This window comes from Somniosus microcephalus, chromosome 3 (assembly GCF_052327205.1).
Source record: "Somniosus microcephalus isolate GS21.2 chromosome 3, FLI_Smic_1.0, whole genome shotgun sequence".
NCBI classification, from domain to species: Eukaryota; Metazoa; Chordata; class Chondrichthyes; order Squaliformes; family Somniosidae; genus Somniosus; species Somniosus microcephalus.
In genome coordinates, this window is record NC_140989.1 from 66,857,311 (window position 1) to 66,875,824 (window position 18,514).

The 18,514-nt window shown below is 44.0% G+C and overlaps 1 protein-coding gene across 1 annotated transcript in view; it reads right to left on the reverse strand.

Moving 5' to 3' along the window:
- kcnh1a (potassium voltage-gated channel, subfamily H (eag-related), member 1a) overlaps positions 1-17,897 on the reverse strand; it is a 393,064-nt gene extending 375,167 nt beyond the window's left edge. Inside the window, exon 1 of the mRNA XM_085980872.1 lies at positions 17,361-17,897. Within this exon, the coding sequence (XP_085836998.1) occupies positions 17,361-17,433 (73 nt within the window). The 5' untranslated portion in view covers positions 17,434-17,897. The remainder of the gene's footprint in view (positions 1-17,360) is intronic.
- Between the last annotated feature and the right edge of the window lie 617 nt (positions 17,898-18,514).

Below are 18,514 nucleotides of genomic sequence, written 5' to 3' on the forward strand. Positions count from 1 at the left end.
CAATGACTGAGCCTCCACAGCCCTCTGGGGTAGAAAATTCCAAAGATTCACCACCCTCTGTGAAACAATTTCTTCTCATCTCAGTCCTGAATGGCCTACCTTTTATCCCAAGGCTGTGGCCCCTGGTTCTAGACTCCCCAGCCAAGGGAAACATTCTCCCAGCATCCACCCTATCAAGCCCTGTAATAATTTTGTATGCTTCAATGAGATCCCCTCTCAATCTTCTGAATTCAAGAGAATACAGGTCTAGTTTACTCAATCTCTTCTCATACGACAGTCCTGCCATCCCAGGAATCAATCTCGTGAACCTTCGTTGCACTCCCTCTATGGCAAGTATATCCTTCCTTAGGTAAGGAGACCAAAATTGTACACAGTACTCCAGGTGTGGTCGCGCCAAGGCACTATAGAATTGGAGTAAGACTTCTTTACTCCTGTACTCAAATCCTCTTGTAATGAAGGCCAGCATACAATTTGCTTTCCTAGTGGCTTGCTGCACCTGCACATTCACTTTCAGTGACTCATGTACAAGGACACCCAGGTCCCTTTGAGCATCTGCATTCCCCTATCTTTCACCATTTAGGAAATACTCTGCCTTTCTGTTTTTTCTACCAAAGTGGATAACTTCACATTTATCCACATTATATTCCATTTGCCATGTTCTCGCCCACTCACTGAGCCTGTCGAGATCCCCTTGAAGCCTCTTCACATCCTCTTCACAACTGCCACTGCCACCTAGCCTTGTGTCATCAGCAAATTTAGAAATGTTACATTTAGTCCCCTCATCCAAATCATTGATATAGATTGTGAATAGCTGGGGCCCAAGCACCGATCCTTGCGGTACCCCAGTAGTCACAGCCTGCCATCCTGAAAAAGACCCGTTTATCCCTACTCTTTGTTTTCTGTCTGTTAACTAATTCTCAATCCATGCTAGTATATTACCCCCAATTCCATGTGCACTAATTTTGTTCATCAACCCCTTATCGAAGGCCTTCTGAAAATCCAAATACACCACATCTACCGGTTCCCCTTTGTCTACTCCACTAGTTACATCCTCAAAGAACTCCAATAGGTTTGTTAAACAGGATTTCCCTTTCATAAATCCATGTTGACTCTGCCCAATCTTACTATTAGTTTCTAAGTCCCCAGTTATTGCATCCTTTATCATAGATTCCAGCATTTTCCCAACTACTGATGTGAGGTTAACAGGTCTTTAGTTCCCCGTTTTCTCTCTCCCTCCTTTCTTAAATAGCGGGGTTACATTTTCTATCCTCCAATTTGCAGGAACCATTCCAGAATCTATAGAATTTTGGAAGATGACAACCAATGCGTCCACTATCCCAATGGCAACCTCTTTCAAAACCCTAGGATATAGGTCATCCGGTCCTTGGGATTTATCGACTTTTAGTTCCATTAATTTTGCTAGTACTGTTTTTTAACTAATAATTTCTTTAAGTTCCTCATTCTCGCCACACCCTTGGTTTTCTCGTTTTTCTGGGAGGTTTTTTGTGTCTTCCTCCGTGAAGACAGAAACAAAGTATTTATTTAATTAGATTGTGGTAGATGTAGAGAGAACCTTTCCACTTGTGGGAGAATCTAAAACTAGGGTCCATGAATACAAGATAGTTACAAATAAATCAGATAGGGAAATGTGGAACTCGCTACCACAGAAAGTGGTTGAGGGAAATAGTTAGATCCTTTTAAAAGGAAACTAGACGAGTACGAGAGAAAAAGGAATAGAAGATACGCTGTAGGGCTGAGATGAGGTAGATAGAATGGGAGGAGACTCGTGAGGAGTATAAGCACCAACGCAGACTAGTTGGGCTGCATGGCTTTTTTCTGTGCTGTATATTCTATGTAATTCTACATAAACAACAGACATGACAACTGCAAGAAATATTATGATAAAAGTTATTGTTCTGGACTTGTTAGATGTAGGTAGCGCCCCCTAGTGGCAGTTATTGTATAGCAGCGTGTTATTTGACCTTCTTCCTGTCTGCATAGGAAGTAGTATTCGAGGAAGTGTTTTCTCAGTTGTGAACAAGGTCCAAGTGTGGCAGTTTGTTTTCTATCCTCCATCCTTCCTTATACGCTAGGCAAGACGCAATGTCTGTGAGTATCCTTGTACAACCTTGTCGGTATAGTATTTTGACAATACTTTGTCAATAAGAAGTTTATTAGCTGCTAGCTACTGAGGGTTAGCTTCAGTGCTATTTACTTATACAGTTACCTACTTATCTGTGTTAAGCGGTCTATTCTGTTTTCATAAACATGTTTTTGCATCTTATGTAACATCTAATGTATTGTACTTACCTCTGTGTTCAAAACATAATTTGTCTTTGTTTAGTTTCACACTTTTATTCAAGTAAAGCTTCAAAACAGCACCCTGCTTCTCGAGGAGTTATTTGAATGAGTGTTTAGCTGACTGGATAACTGGATAGGAGTTACATCTAGTGAGAGCAGTACAGTGAAAAGACAGCAATACGGCTAGCTGTGAAGAGAGGAGACCCTCCACGTGGAGCAGCAAGGACTCAAGAGTTAAGTGGCTGTCATCTAGGCGCAGAGTAAGCCATCACAACATAGCTAGCTTAAGTCTTCACCTTGTACACCACACTTACATCATCATGGCAGAAGGTAATACTGAAAACGCTACTCAGCAAGTAGAAGACTTTAAACAGTTAGATGAAACTGGAGAATGTGACAATCGGTCTATAAGCTCTCGTTACTACAAATCATCAGCTGGTTCTAGGTCATCAGCCGGTTCACGGTCATCAGCTGGTTCTAGGGCTAGTATGGCCATCGCCAGAGCACGGGCCAAGGTAGAAGCAGCCCAAGTCAGAGCAGCTTATGCCAAGAAAGAAATGGAAATAAAAGTTGAACAGGCCCGTCTCCAAGCCACATTAGACGCCCTGCAGGAAGAAAAAGAGAAAGATGCTACATTAGCTGAGGCACAAATATTCAAGGCAGTTTTAATGGAAGCTGATCCTGAGTCAGCTAACAAAGTTCCAATTCCCGTTCCGCGTCAGTCGACTACAGCGCACCACAGACTATGTGAGCGACCAAGCTGACACACAGTTTACGAGAGATGAAGACCCACACATCTCTACAGACTCAAGCGCACCATATAACATGCCCCATGTCACCAACCAAGTTCAAAATGGACTGCATGCCCCAAGTCACAGGATCCTCCCCCACGAAACAGAGGACACCGAGCAGAGGAATGGAGCGCTGAAGAAAGTCAGCAGCAAACCCCCTCTCGTTTCCTCGAGACCCCCAGCAGAGCCCCTATTCAAGGCAACCATGACATAGGCCCCACCACCTACGACCTTGTCAAATACCTTGCACGCAGCCAGCTGGTGACTACAGGGTTAACCACATTTGATGATAAATCAGAGAATTATTGGGCCTGGAAGTCCTCCTTCCACGGCGCCATATCGGGCCTAGACCTGTCGGCAGGAGAAGAGCTCGACCACCTTACCAAATGGCTCGGCCCGGAGTCCGCCGAACAGGCGCGCAGGATAAAAGCAGTCAATGTGAGGCATCCGCCAGCTGGATTGATGATGGCTTGGGCAAGGCTGGAAGAAAGCTACGGCTCGCCTGAAGCCATTGAAAGGGCTCTCTTTGCCAGGTTGGAGAACTTTCCGAAGTTGACAAATAAGGAAACCCAGAAGCTCCGCGACCTTTGAGATCTGCTGTTGGAACTCGAAGCTGCAAAGCAGGACGGCTACCTACCTAGCCTATCGCACTTGAGACACTTCCAGAGGGGTAAGTCCCATCTTTGAGAAGCTTCCATTCAATCTGCAGGAGAAGTGGACATCATTCGGGTCAAGGTTCAAGCTAGAGCACAACGTTACCTTCCCTCCATTCTCTGTGTTTACCAACTTCATCCGTAGAGAAGCCAAAGCCAGGACAGACCCCAGCTTCAACAACTTCTCCTCCCACACAGCACTTGCCAGAAGAGACAAGTTTGACAGACATGGAAAGACACCAATATCTGCCCACAAAATGCAAGTGTCTTCAACCGAGAACACAAGGGATCAGAAGAAATCCGAGGATATGAGCAAACAATGTCCCATCCACAACAAGCCCCATCCATTAAAGAAGCGCAGAGGCTTCAGAGAGAAGTCCCTGGAAGACCGCGAACAGTACCTCAGAGAACTCCATATGTTTCAAGTGCTGCTCCTCCATGAACCATCGCACTAAGAACTGCAAGGTAGATGCAAAATGCACAGAATGTGAAAGTGATCAGCACATTTCAGCACTCCACCCAGGCCCAGCTCCTTGGAAGTCAGAGTCATCTCCTCCCGCCTCAGAGCACGGCAGGGAGTGAGAGGGAGCCACCTATCTGGAGATTACATCCAAGTGCACCGAGGTGTGTGGAGAAGGAGTGAGCGCAAGAGCATTCTCCAAGATATGCCTTGTTAATGTGTACCCTGTAGGACGTCGCCAGGAATCTGAAAAGATGTATGCCATACTAGATGGTGTGGAGATGCCGGAGTTGGACTGGGGTGGACAAATGTAAGAAGTCACACAACACCAGGTTATAGTCCAACAGCTTTATTTGAAATCACAAGCTTTCGGAGCGCTGCTCCTTCTTCAGGTGAAGTGGAGAAATGCAGAAATGCATACTAGATGAACAAAGTAACCGTTCTCTAGCAAGATCCGAGTTCTTCGACATCTTCAAGGTCAAAGGAAGTCCGTCGCCTTACACGCTGAAGACGTGTGCTGGACTTTCAGAGACAGCCAGCAGGAGGGCCTGTGGTTATGTTGTTGAGTCAGCCAACGGGAAGATTAGTCTCCCCCTTCCTACACTCATCGAATGTAATCAAGTCCCCGACAACTGTTCTGAGATTCCCACTCCGAATGCAGCTCATCACCACAGTCATCTGAGACGCATTGCAGACGAGATCCCACCTCTTGATCCAGACATACTCCTGTTGTTGAGCAGGGACATCCGGAGGGTACATAAGGTAAGGAAGCAGATCAACGGTCCACATGACGCCCCTTTCGCCCAAAGGCTAGACCTCGGCTGGGTCGTTGTTGGAGATGTGTGCCTCAGGGGTGCTCACAAGCCAGCTCAGGTGAACACACTCAAGACTTCCATCTTGGAGAATGGTCGTCCAAGCTACCTTACCCCATGCAGTAGTCAGATCCGAGTGACAGAAGTTCAGTCATACGGCCCAGCCTCATAAAACCCCAGCGCTGATCTCCACAGACAACACACAGATGCTCACTGGAGAGAACCCGGGTCAGTCAGTCTTCTGTCGCACCGCCAATGACCACAAACTTGCTCCATCGATCAATGACATGCGATTCCTCCAGATTATGGACAATGAAGTCGCTCGTGACAGCTCTAACAGCTGGGTTGCACCCTTACCCTTCCAGAACCCCAGACGACGGCTGCCGAACAACAGGGAGTACGCCTATAATCATCTTAACTCACTCCGTCGCACACTAGAGAAGAAGCCAAAGATGAAAGCACACTTCCTAGAGTTTGTCGAGAAAATGCCCGTCAACGATCATGCAGAGCTAGCTCCTCCACTACAGGAAGGCCAAGAGTGTTGGTACCTCCCCTCCTTCGGAGCCTATGACCCCAAAAAGCCAGAACAGATCCACGTGGTGTTTGACTCCAGTGCACCATATTAGGGAGTCTCTCTCAACGATGTACTCCTCACAGAGCCCGATCTCAACAACAGCCTCTTGGGGGTACTCATGAGATTCAGGAAAGAGCCCGTCGCCATCACTGTCGATATCCAGCACATGTTTCACTGCTTTGTGGTGAGAGAAGACCACAGAGACTTCCTCCGCTTCCTGTTGTATCGCAGCAACGACCCCAGCAGTGACATTGTGGACTACAGAATGCGTGTCCATGTCTTCAGCAATAGCCCGTCCCCTGCTGTCGCCATATACGGACTAAGGAGGGCTGCCAATGAAGAAGAAAATGACTTTGGCAGTGATGTGAGAGGGTTCATCGAACGAGAGTTCTACGTCGATGATGCACTGAAGTCATTCCCTGCCGAAGCAGAGGCCATCAGTGCCCTTGGGCGAGCTCAGGAACTGCTCGCACTAACCAATCTCAGGCTACACAAAATAGCCTCTAACAGACCAGCAGTGATGGAGGCATTCCCCCCTGAAGATCGTGCGAAGGATGTCAAAGATCTAGACCTCTTCACTGATGACCTCCCCCTACAGCGTATCCTGGGAGTGTCTTGGAACATAGCAACACACACGTTCACGTTCCAAGCCTTAGATGACAAGAAACCCTTCACACGTAGAGGAGTGCTCTCTACAGTCAACAGCCTATATGACCCTCTCGGCTTCTTAGCCCCTGTCACCATACAAGGCAGGCTGCTCCTCAGGGAACTCTCCACACGTGAAGAGTGGGATTCACCCCTCCCTGAAGAGATGGAAGCAGAGTGGAACAGATGGAGAGACTCACTTCAAGACTTACAGGAGATCCAAATACCTCGCTCCTATACGTCCTTCTCTCCCTCAGATGTCCAATTCAAGGAGCTGTGTGTCTTTGCAGACGCATCCGCTAAGGCCATCGCAGGTGTGGCTTATCTGAAGGTCACCACTCAAGATGGACAAAGCAAAGTCGGCTTCGTCTTTGGAAAGGCCAAGTTGGCACCCCAGCCAGACCTCACCATACCCAGATTGGAACTGTGCGCAGCAGTATTAGCAGTTGAGATTGCAGAGTTCATAGTGGAGGAGATGGATCTGAAGTTCGACAGCATCAAGTATTATACAGACAGCAGAGTGGTGCTAGGATACATCCATAACCAAACTAGGCAGTTCTACGTCTACGTAAACAACGGGATCCAACGTATCCGACAGTCCACATCCCCCGACCAGTGGAGGTATGTCCCCACAGACCTGAACCCAGCTGACCATGGGTCTAGATCTGTAACAGCGCCCCTTCTCAGCAGCACGACATGGCTGTCAGGACCAGCTTTTCTTCAGGATCCGTCCCTGCACTCCTCTGAACCCAATGAATCATTCGACCTCCTCAACCTTGTTTCTGACTCCGAGATACGCCCACAAGTCACAGTAAACGTCACTCAAATCTCCAAGGACCTGATGCGCACCAAACGCTTCGAGCGTTTCTCCAAATGGAACACTCTCATAAAGACAGTAGCACGCCTAACCCACATAGCTCATACCTTCTCCCAGCCTACACAAAAGAGAGTAGCTGCCATGGGTGGCACATCTGTCGTAAGAGTCCCTCTGAAGAGGAGCTCAAGAGAGCCAAAATCCTTGTGATGAAGAGCGTCCAACATGAGTGTTACTCAGAAGAGTTGAAGTGCATAGCAGCAGAACACAACCTACCCCCCTCACAGCAGTCTACGGAAGCTGCATCCTATCGTCGACTCTGACGGACTTCTCAGAATTGGGGGACACATATCACAGTCTCAACTAGGAACAAATGAAACCAACCCCATCCTCCTTCCAGGTCGTCATCACCTGGCTACTCTGCTTGTGCATCATCATCATGAGGCTGTGAAACACCAAGGCAGACATTTCACTGAAGGTGCCATCAGAGCAGACGGACTCTGGTTGGTTGGAGCTAAGAGATGTATCAGTGGCACGCTTTTCAAATGTGTCATCTGCAAGAAACTCCGTGGGAAGACAGAGCACCAACAGATGGCAGATTTGCCAGCCGAGCAGCTACAATAGCACCACCTTTCACCTATGTAGGTGTAGACGTCTTCGGACCATGGGACGTGGTCTCACGCTGCACCAGAGGACACGCCAATAGCAAAAGGTGGGCAGTAATGTTCTCATGTATGTCCACAAGAGCTGTACACATCGAAGTTATTGAAACAATGAGCGCCTCCAGCTTCATAAACGCTCCGAGGTTTTTCTCAGAGGCCCGGCAAAGCAGATACACTCGGATTGCGGCACAAACTTTGTCGGCGCTTGCCGAGAGCTGAAGATGGATGGATCAAGTTCCAGCTCAGAGAGTGTGGAGAAGTATCTCCAAGAGCAGAAATGTACCTGGGTATTCAACCCACCTCACTCATCCCACATAGGTGGCGCATGGGAGCGCATGATCGGCATTGCCCGCCGCATCCTCGACTGCATGCTTCTCCAAGGTAGATCGTCGTGCCTCACACATGAAGTCTTGACCACACTGATGGCTGAGGTCACCGCTGTGATGAATGCAAGGCCACTCATCCCAATTTTGACCCAGAAGACAGGTGTTTCCCCTTGTCCACCAGGGGAGTTTGGGAAAAGAGAACTCTTCAAGCAAGAATGGAAACGGGTTCAGAGTCTAGCAGACACATTTTGGGGCAGGTGGCGGCGGGAGTACCTCAACACACTAGAGCCGACGCAAGTGGCAGGACAAGAGGCCAGATCTCAAAGAAGGAGATGTTGTCTTGATGAAGGACAGTCAGGCAAAAAAGAATGAATGGCCTATGGCTATCATCGTGAAGTCCCTTCCCAGCCAGGACAGGAGAGTGAGAAAGGTGGACTTGAGAGTCGTCAAAGAAGGAACGGCAAAGGTCTTCTCTCGGCCTGTCTCTGAGGTGGTCCTTCTTTTGTCGCCAGAGGACTCCAGTGACAAGTAGAGTTAGGCTTATGTGGGGTCGTTAACGACCCCAGACGGGGAGTGTTCTGGACTTGTTAGATGTAGGTAGCGCCCCTAGTGGTAGTTATTGTATAGCAGCGTATTATTTGACCTTCTTCCTGTCTGCATAGGAAGTAGTATTCGAGGAAGTGTTTTCTCAGTTGTGAACAAGGTCCAAGTGTGGCAGTTTGTTTTCTATCCTCCTCCCATCCTTCCTTATACACTAGGCAAGACACAATGTCTGTGAGTATCCTTGTTTGGTAACATAATAACAACCTTGTTGGTATAGTATTTTGACAAAGTATTGTCAATAAGTTTATTAGCTGCTAGCTACTGAGGGTTAGCTTCAGTGCTATTTACCTATACAGTTACCTACTTATCTGTGTTAAGCGGTCTATTCTGTTTTCATAAACATGTTTTTGCATCTTATGTAACATCTAATGTATTGTACTTACCTCTGTGTTCAAAACATAATTTGTCTTTGTTTAGTTTCACACTTTTATTCAAGTAAAGCTTCAAAACAGCACCCTGCTTCTCGAGGAGTTATTTGAATGAGTGTTTAGCTGACTGGATAACTGGATAGGAGTTACATCTAGTGAGGCCAGTACAGTTATTCAAATTTTATAGCATTTGATAAGGGAGTTCTCTTATTCAAGAAGTTAGTCTAAAGACTTCTTTAACATCCCATGGAACAGTGATGTCCAATAGAAATCGATGACTAGCCACAGGTGTACATACGGTGAACCATTTTAGCCACATGTATTAAATTTAGTCGAAAATGCCTCAAACACAAAACAAGTAAAATGTACTTCACATGTATATTTACTTAACAAACATCTACTACCATTTGGTACAAAACTTTGCAGTCTCTCTCTTTAACCAAAGTTTGGAATTCTGGTATGAATTTATCAGACACACCACATCTTAGTGCAGCTTCTATGTTTTTGTCCAGCAGTTGTGAGCAGTACTTTGACTTTGTCAGAGTGATTGCTGAGAATGTTGACTCGCGAGAGATATGCCAAACCCGCCCCTGCTCGCAATCCAGAATGCGGTTGCATGCTGCTTGCCCCTTGCCACGGCGTGCCCAGTTAGAGCTGCTATTATTGGTCTTGCTTTCTTCTGCTGGTCTGGAGCAGTTATTGGTTGAGCAGTTCCCCTCTCCATACAATGTTGCTGATGTTTCCATGGTGCTGAAGTCCAGTGTTTTCACCCATGTTACACTCCATTTAAACAGATAACTAATAAGCAGTAACCAAGGAGGTAAAGCACACACAACGATCAAAATCACTCGCATACTCTGCTTTTGTTCTTACCATTTTACTAACATTAATTTACAAGTACACATGCGTAAGCTATACGAATATGAGTATTGAGATCACATGGCCAACGGTGTTCACTATTCATTTTCTATTTACTAATCAGAAATGCAATTAGCCACATTGGAATTCCAAATTTGTCACACGTGGCTAGTGGCTAATGTATTGAACAACGCTGCAATAGACCTGTGTGAGGCTAAACAATCAAACACAGGAGTCAATGAAGGTTCGATTTTTTTGATAAAGTGGCCTATTTATATAATAAAAAAGAGTCATCTTCCAACCTGGCCCAGCAAACCTGAAATTAATCTCAGTTAAAATCAGTGAAGAGAGGCATGAGACTCATGAGGCACCGATATTGACACTGTGCCTTTCTTTGTGTTATGAATGCTGTTCCAAAGCAATTCTCAACTATATCGGAAACCTGCTGCAGATATTGGCAAATAGCCCTCATAAACATACATGAGCAACATGACAATTTATAACATTGATTAACAGACAAAAGTAATGGACTGGATTCTGCGGTCAGCAGCGAAGTGATGGCACTTGCTGTTTACTCGAAGAAAGCGGCCCACAAAAATCTAGCGACCTCTGTGGCATCGATTTCACCTCTCAAGACGTTAATTTGAATCTGACGCCAAGTCTAGGGGATCTCCAGCATCCATGATGTCATCAAGATGGTTAATCAGCCCAGCACATTGAAGAATTCTCACATACAGCAAACCAGGAAGTAAAATGCACTGATTTTCCTTCACTTTTTAATCATTTTACAGAGTGAAATAAGGATTGGGTAGAAGCTGAAATATCATAAACAAACTTATATATATATATAAAAATATAAAACCATGGAATTGTTATCATAATGGAAAAATTTGACATTTCACAAATATAAAATTAGTTTTTCAAGGCCAGATTGTTCAGCAGTAATTATGACTCAGTACACCATTAAAAATCCAGTTACACCTCATTCAACAAGGCTCATCTTTTTGGGGGGGGTTTTTAAGAGCGATAGTCCAGTGTAAAAGCTCAATTCATTGCCCGCTATGGGGAGTTCAACAGCATGCCCTGTGCCGGAACAGGGAATGACTAACAACAACTTCTGGATTTCCACGATTAACTGCACATGTACGCACTCCAGAAGTTGCCGTCAGATTCACAGTTGTAATGACGACGAACGCTGATAGTTTCACCGTCATTACAACTGCAAATTCCGGGCCATTTAAGTAACTTCCACAGAACCAGAACTTAAGAACCATCCTTGGTTGTCTGGTAAAATTGTTAAATTATATTAGGCCAGATTTTGCTGTAGCAGGGCATTGAATGGCATCTGTTGCTAGTTAGACTTGCCCCTGCACCCTTCAGCTCAAAGGATTTTTGCCCTCAAAGTTGCTGAAAGTGTGAGCTGATAACAGCACAGCAAGGGAAACTGGACATCTGGGACCTGAGTGAATAGGGTATCTCCTTGACCAATGAGATTTATGGACTGGGAAGTAAACAGCAGAAGGACTGAGCATGAGGGTAAAATAAAGGGGTTGAATTCAATGTCAAATCAGGTACAGAAAGAGAAATAAAGAGAAGGAAAGAAAGACTGGATTAAGAGAGAGAGAAAAAGAGACAGAAAGGAAAAGAAAAAAAAATTACATTTAAAATATGACATTTTTAAAATCTCCTAAAACAATTCATAACCTGGAGGAATGGGACTCCACACTTATAATAGTTAATTTTCAGTGCCAGAGAGGTTGACTGGCAGTCATCATCACATATCACTTTGTTAAAAAGGTATGTCTGTTTGTAATTACTAACCCTAAATATCTGCAGCGGGTTTAGTTCGTATCTGCTGCGTAAATGCAGCAACTTATTGATATTCAATGCATGTCAATGGTGAGGTAGACAGCGAAATGACGATTCTGTGAAGCTAATGGCGGAGCGGCAACTCGGACAGCAACTTTTGGATACTGGCATTTAACCGCGCATCTGCCTCTCACCTGACGTTGCTGTACCATTTACGCATAAATAACAGCGAGCGCCATTAGCCTCACCATTATTTTGACAGCAAAATCTAGTCCATTGATTGCTTAAGAAAATATTGCTCATTCTATCTTTGTTTAAACGGTGTTATCTTTATATTGTTTAAACTATGATGGCAGGATTTGTGTTGTGTTGAATGATAAATAGGAGTAGGGAACAACGGGAGTAATTTTACAAAAGCAAAATACTGCGGATGCTGAAAATCTGAAAACAGAAGATGCTGGAAATACTCAGCAGGTCAGGCAGTAACTTTGATTTTGTGTGATAGTGTAAAACAAGCAACAACAAATCAGCAGCCCATTTAACATTGCTCCCGATTTTTATTTCCATTGACTTCATAGAAGTGTCTCGGCAATCTGTTGAGCATCAGAGAGACTTTACTTTCAACTCTTTAATGTTAGAGAAAGCAGATGCTCCGAACATTAAAAATTAGTCACTAGGGCAGTAGAGCTCGGTAAATACATCCAAGTACATACACCCAGATCTCCTTTGTGGTTCAACTTGCAGCAAATCACAGTCATCAGTAAAAACTCGAGTCTGCACCACAGATACTGCTGCAGGGTAGCATATTTCCTCAGATAGCTGAAGTGTTTCATTCTAATGCTGGGAATAGTATTTTCACCTTCCACACACTATAAGTCCTTATCAGACAACAGAAGTGTGTGATGTTCCAGATTCCATTTGAAATCACATCCAAAGTAAAACTTTCATACTTTCCAGCTTCCAGAAACATTTGGTATGTTTTATCAACTAAACAGCAAGAAATAAAAAATGATAGCCTGAGATGGGTTTGAAAACAGAATGGTAGCCTTCCAATCATCTTGTTCCCAACACTGTTGAGTGGCTGACTGCCATGGGAATATGTTATCCCAGTTTATTTATCTTATTAAAACAAAAGGTACATAGGACTGCCCTGTGCAGCTCTGTAAATATAACTCTAACAAAGCAAATGGAGGAGGAAAACAACTTCTATAATACACCCCATATGCACAGAGGGTGGTGGATCAAGAGTAGACACAAAACAACAGGAGGGAGAAAAGGGAAAAAAATGGTGGGGGCAAAAGCAGTTATTGAGATTGGCCTTAAGGAGGTTTTTGAAGGCAGCAAAGGAGAGATTCAGGTGAAATCGCTGGGCTGGAACATCAGGGTAGAAAAATCATTCATGCTGCTACGCTGGTGACAACTTGGTGCAGGAAATGATCCCTGCACTGAAACAGCTGGCCCAAGGCCTGATTAAACTGGGCCTCGAGCCTCATTTTATTAAGTCCAGCGAGCTGTGGACGCCAACTGCACGTCCCATGAAGCTCACCAGTGAAGTAGAGGTGAATGTCAGGATACGGTGATGCCGGAAATGGCCCTCAGATAGGTTCTAAGAGCACGGGGGAGGCATTCGGGAACGGGCCAAGCATAGGCCAGCAGCGGCCTACAGCATTGCTGTAGAGACAGGAGGAGCACTCCTGCTCCTCCTGGATCCACATTAAGGTAAGTTTTAAAAATTTACCAAACAAAAACTTACCTGGTCTTCGGCGGCCTCTAGTGCTCCCTTAAAGAACTGTTGGCTGGGCCACTGTAGAACTGCTAAAACTAGTCTGCACTTCCACCATGTGAGCTCCGCCTAAATTGACGAATTTTGGAAAGGGGTCCTGAAACAGACATTAGGCACCATACATGCATATTTAAGGAGCCTAATACCCATTTTTGGGCTGAGGCTAAGGACGTCTTTGGACCGCGAGAACCAATATGTTGTGGGATGTGTTTCTGACGCTGTTCCAAATGTTGGCCCCCCTAAATTGGACCTCTCTGTCTGTTTTCTGCTCATAAAACGGGCACAACCAGGTCAAATTTCACCCCCATAGTACCTGGAGGAACAGCCGCTGATGGCATGGAGCGGGGAATAAGGAATAGATGCAGGGGATATACAGCTGGAGGAGATCGCTGGAAATAGGATGGGGCAAAGCCATATGGGCAATTTGCCTGGATATGGGGCTAGTGAAACAGCGAGGACAAGAATGTGGGCCTTGACGCTGATGAGGATGTGGGTTGCGGCATTTTGGTGGAGTTATAATTTGGTGAAAGGAGGAGCTAGGAAGTCTGACAATGTGCATGCTGAGAAATGGAACCTCGAGGTAATAAAGGTGTGCATAAAGCACTGGAAAAGATTGCAACTGAATCCAATTGTGTAGAGGTAAGTACAAACATTCTATCTATTTATCCAGCATTAAAATCCCCTTTGAGATCAGTCTATGGAACAATCTAAATATCTTCCCTTTGATTAGAAGTATCACTGCAAAATGTAAATGTCGATATTTGTTTTCAAATGTTATACTGAAGAGATCCTTCCAGATGCCCTTAGAAAGGTGCAAATTCAAAAAAAACAGATATGGTCACTACTTGTGACAGCAGCAGTTTTAGCAGTTCTTTCACTTAATTGATAAACCCTTAGAATCACTGAACTAAACAATACGGTGACATGAATTATTGGTCTTTAACAATCATGAGAGAAATGCTAGAACTCATTACCTCTGAAGAGACAGTCTCTGTGCAATCGGTTTTTAATCATAGTTCAACAGAAAATCTACTGTAGTCTTCATAGGGTGTGTGCCGTGGTTACATTCCTTTTTATTGTTCTACCTTCGGTCACTGCTCCCGTCTCTTTCAATACTGCTGAATGTTTGTAAATCACAAACTTATTTCTATCTACTCTTAAACAAATTACTTTTTTTCTACCAAAATGATGCAATCATAACTTATAAAGACTGCCCATTACCAAACAGTAAGTCAATATGCAATTACCTGAAACGATATTAACATGAGTTTTGTAGATGTATTACTGCAAAAAGCCAATAGCCTTGACTGTGTTTCATCAAGGAAGAACCTTTAGAGAATTCAATATTATTTTTAATTATAGATAAGTTATACAAACTGCCATCGGTTTATCAATCACTTTTATCTATGAAAAAAAATCGTTAAGACTAGGTAAGAAAACACTAGTTTCAGTTTTTGATAAACAATGTGTGCACGACTCCAAACAACACGATTGAGTAAAACGTAATTTAGGTCGGCATGTTATCAGTCTTGGTTATAATAGACATTCCATTATGTTGTGTATTGGAATACAGAATGGAGAGCTGATTAAAGTACTTGGTTGAACCTCATGCTTTAATCAGCTCAAAGCCCCCAGTCTAGAATTTAAAAAAAGTGTTGGAATTTGCATTACCACTATCAGTAGGCAGGACAAAAGCAAACAGAACCCATAGGTCTGTTTAAGAACTTGCATCATATTGCTTCTGATCTGCTAGAAACGTGGCCTTATCATTTATTGATACTCACTCCTTTGATCAATCAGATTACTTGTATGTAATAATCTGTCTAGCAATTCCTGATTCAGGTTTACGGAGTGAAAAAGTAAAATTTTTTTCAAATTACCATCAAAACCAGAACAGAAAAGTGATGTCCAAAACAACAAACTCATCATTAATTACCAATATACAAATAGTGGGGCAAAACTGCTTGTTTAAAAATAATATGAAAGTGTTGAAACCTGAATTATCTACGTATAGCTACAGAGAATGACCCAGCAAGTTCTATGCCGGAATGGGTACCTCAAGATAAAAAAAATGTTCAGTTCTCGTCACTTGCTTCAATTACTCCACCAACCCCTTTTTCCGGATAAAACCCGTTATAATCATTCATTAAACTCTGCATAAATATCAAATAATTTGAAAAATATCATAAAACTTCTGTTCATAGAACTCTTGACAACATGCTTCAAAATAAGCAGATTGGTAGCCACATCCAAAACAACAAACTCAACATCATTGACGACCAATGCACAAAAAAGTGGGACAAAAATGTTACTCATATTTCCTCAGCAAACTCTTCTAAATATATCTTAGTTACAGTAAATTTGTATGTGATCCTCCAATGGACTCTGAGTCCTATTGATCTTGGATCTCCTCTGGATCACAGAACCTCAGTACCTTGGTGAAATGAAGTTAGTAAAACATAACCCCAAATTGTACAGAAAGCTAGTACCCTGAATAGAGATAATTTGTTCAAATAATTCCTTTTTTTTTTTTTTTAAATGCGACTATAAAGTTTCGTAAAGTTTTAGCATTAATAAAATACAAAAGGGTTGTAGAACTGCATATCCAGATGAAGTGAATATTATGACCCCTTGGAACATCCCACCTTAAATATATTACTACTATTTTTCTTTGCGAACAGGTCGAAGTTGGAACTAGATTGCGTGAATATTTCTAGAACTGCCTGACCTGTGTCATGGTCTTTATCTTTCAAACTATCTGATAATTCCTTTCCAGACACCGATAGGAAAGAAAACCGCCGGAATGAAAATAAACGCACAAAAACAAAATCACCACCACCTAACAATGCTTCCCTTTGATCGTGCAGTGTCGCTGTCTACTTAGTACGTATTTCGATAGTATTCGCTATTCTGCAGCAATTACTCTGTTAACATACTAACACTATACCAACATTACAAAGATCTGTTCAAATACGTCCCTGTCTTTTATTGTACCTCCGCTCGATTTACTCAATTATCAAATATGCTGACTCCGATGAAATACAGGTGATATAAATGGGAAGATTCCCGTTTTTCTCTTATGGTAATGTGCCTTTTGTTTAGCGCGGAATAAGGGCAGTCTAACAAAAAAAAAATCAAGCTTATGCTGTTAGAATTACAGCGACTCTGAGCAAAGGAATCACCAAAAACAAATATTTTTCTTGTTTTATTATTTTCGGAAGATGGTTAAATCGCACCCAGGGTATTTTGTCACATCCAGAAAATGGGGAAATGCTTCAAAATCCTTTTTTTTTTTGTGATTGTTTCGGACATTCAATGTGCATAATTACAGCATTCCTTTCCTCATCCCGGAGAGAGTTTACATCTTTTTGACTGCAAAAACTTGCAGCGTTTGCAGGCTGGCTGGCTGGCTGCTGCATTGAATGTTCACCAATCTTAAAACACTGCAGGGTGCACAATTTCAATTCGTGTTTTAAAAGCATTTTTGCTACCCCGTTGTCGTGATTCAGATGGTTCCGAGGAGGGAGGGTGGGAGTAGCATAGAGATGCGAGGGTGAAAAACAATTCAGGTCAAGGCATGCATTCTAGTTGCTGCACTTGCACTGTCTGCCAACCCCCCGCATAACGTGGACAGCAGCCCATACTACTGCCGATGCTGCATTCACACTGTAACCAAAACATTACCACAAACATTTTATTTTCCTGTAACTAGTATCAACAGTAATGAGAGTCGGCTGGGGTACTTGCAAAACCAGTTCAAAGGGCGAGGAACCCACAGATAACCCGTAGCAATATTGTCATTTTTTAAAGCAAAAACAAAATTGCACTTTTTAAACCCGCCAAAAAAAAAACAAACTTTTTTTTTTTAAGATCACAGATTTGGGAGCCTCCTCCCGCTTACCATTGGAGCGTCTGACAATATTTTCCAAAAAAGTGTTTTGAGGGGCAACAAGTCCTTTCCTTCCCCCCGCCATCCTCTCTCCTCAGCGGGTTTGATGGCAGTGCTGCAGTGGCAGAGCTGGTGCGATGGGGAGAGCGGGACGTTGGCTGCAGCTCTCGATCTTCCCTGCTCATGGTAACGGCGCAGACTGTGCGTGGGGCTCGGAGCTCGGTGAAGCCAGCCTCGCCTCCCCCGCCTCCTCCTCCTCGTGCCGCTGCTCCCACCGCGAGCACGCGCACTGGCGCCGAGCACCCGGGAGCGAGCGCGTGCGCGGTCCCTCCACCCTCCTCCCCAATCAATGCAACGCAACCATCGATCCACCCGGAATGCACACGCTTCGCTTAAATCCCGTCTGCTACTCTTCGTCCAGAGCCCCGTGTGCCATCTACCTGAGAACGGATCAAGGCGTCGTCAGCATCTTATACGAATTCGTTTTGAGTCTCACTTGCTCAAAATGGTTGTATCTCCCTGTTTTTTTTTGACCATAGGTGCACTAGTTTCTAAAATGATTGCAAACCGAGACATTTCCTCAATGCTGACAGCTTTCTCACACAAATATGTGCAAATCCACACAAAGGGGAAAGGAGCCCAGGTTAGGGCCCACCCTCACAGTGGCACCTCTTAGGAGAGTGGTACAAGTCCAAAAGCAAAGTACTGTGGATGCTTGAAATCTGAAGTAAAAACAGAAAATGCTGGAAATACTCAGCAGGTCAGGCAGCATCTGTGAAGAGAGAAACAGAGTTAACGTTTCAGGTCGATGACCTTTCGTCAGAACTGGAAAAAGTTAAAGATGTAACAGGTTTTAAGCAAGTGCATGGGGCAGGGAAAGGTGCGGGGGGGGGGGGGAGAGGAGGAAAGAACAATTAACAAAAAGGTCTGTGATAGGGTGGAAGGTAGGAGTGATTAAATGACAAAAGGTATGATTGTACAAACCAAAAGGAAAGTGGTAATCTGTTCCACCTCTCAATCAAATGTTCCAGAGTGTGCTGCCAGTACCGTGAGAATGTTATTTGTGGGCAACAAATGGTCAGGGCTGATAATGTAGATTCCAGAGTGATACTGATATTCCAGCATTTTCTGTTGTTATTTCGGATTTCCAACATCTGCAGTATTTT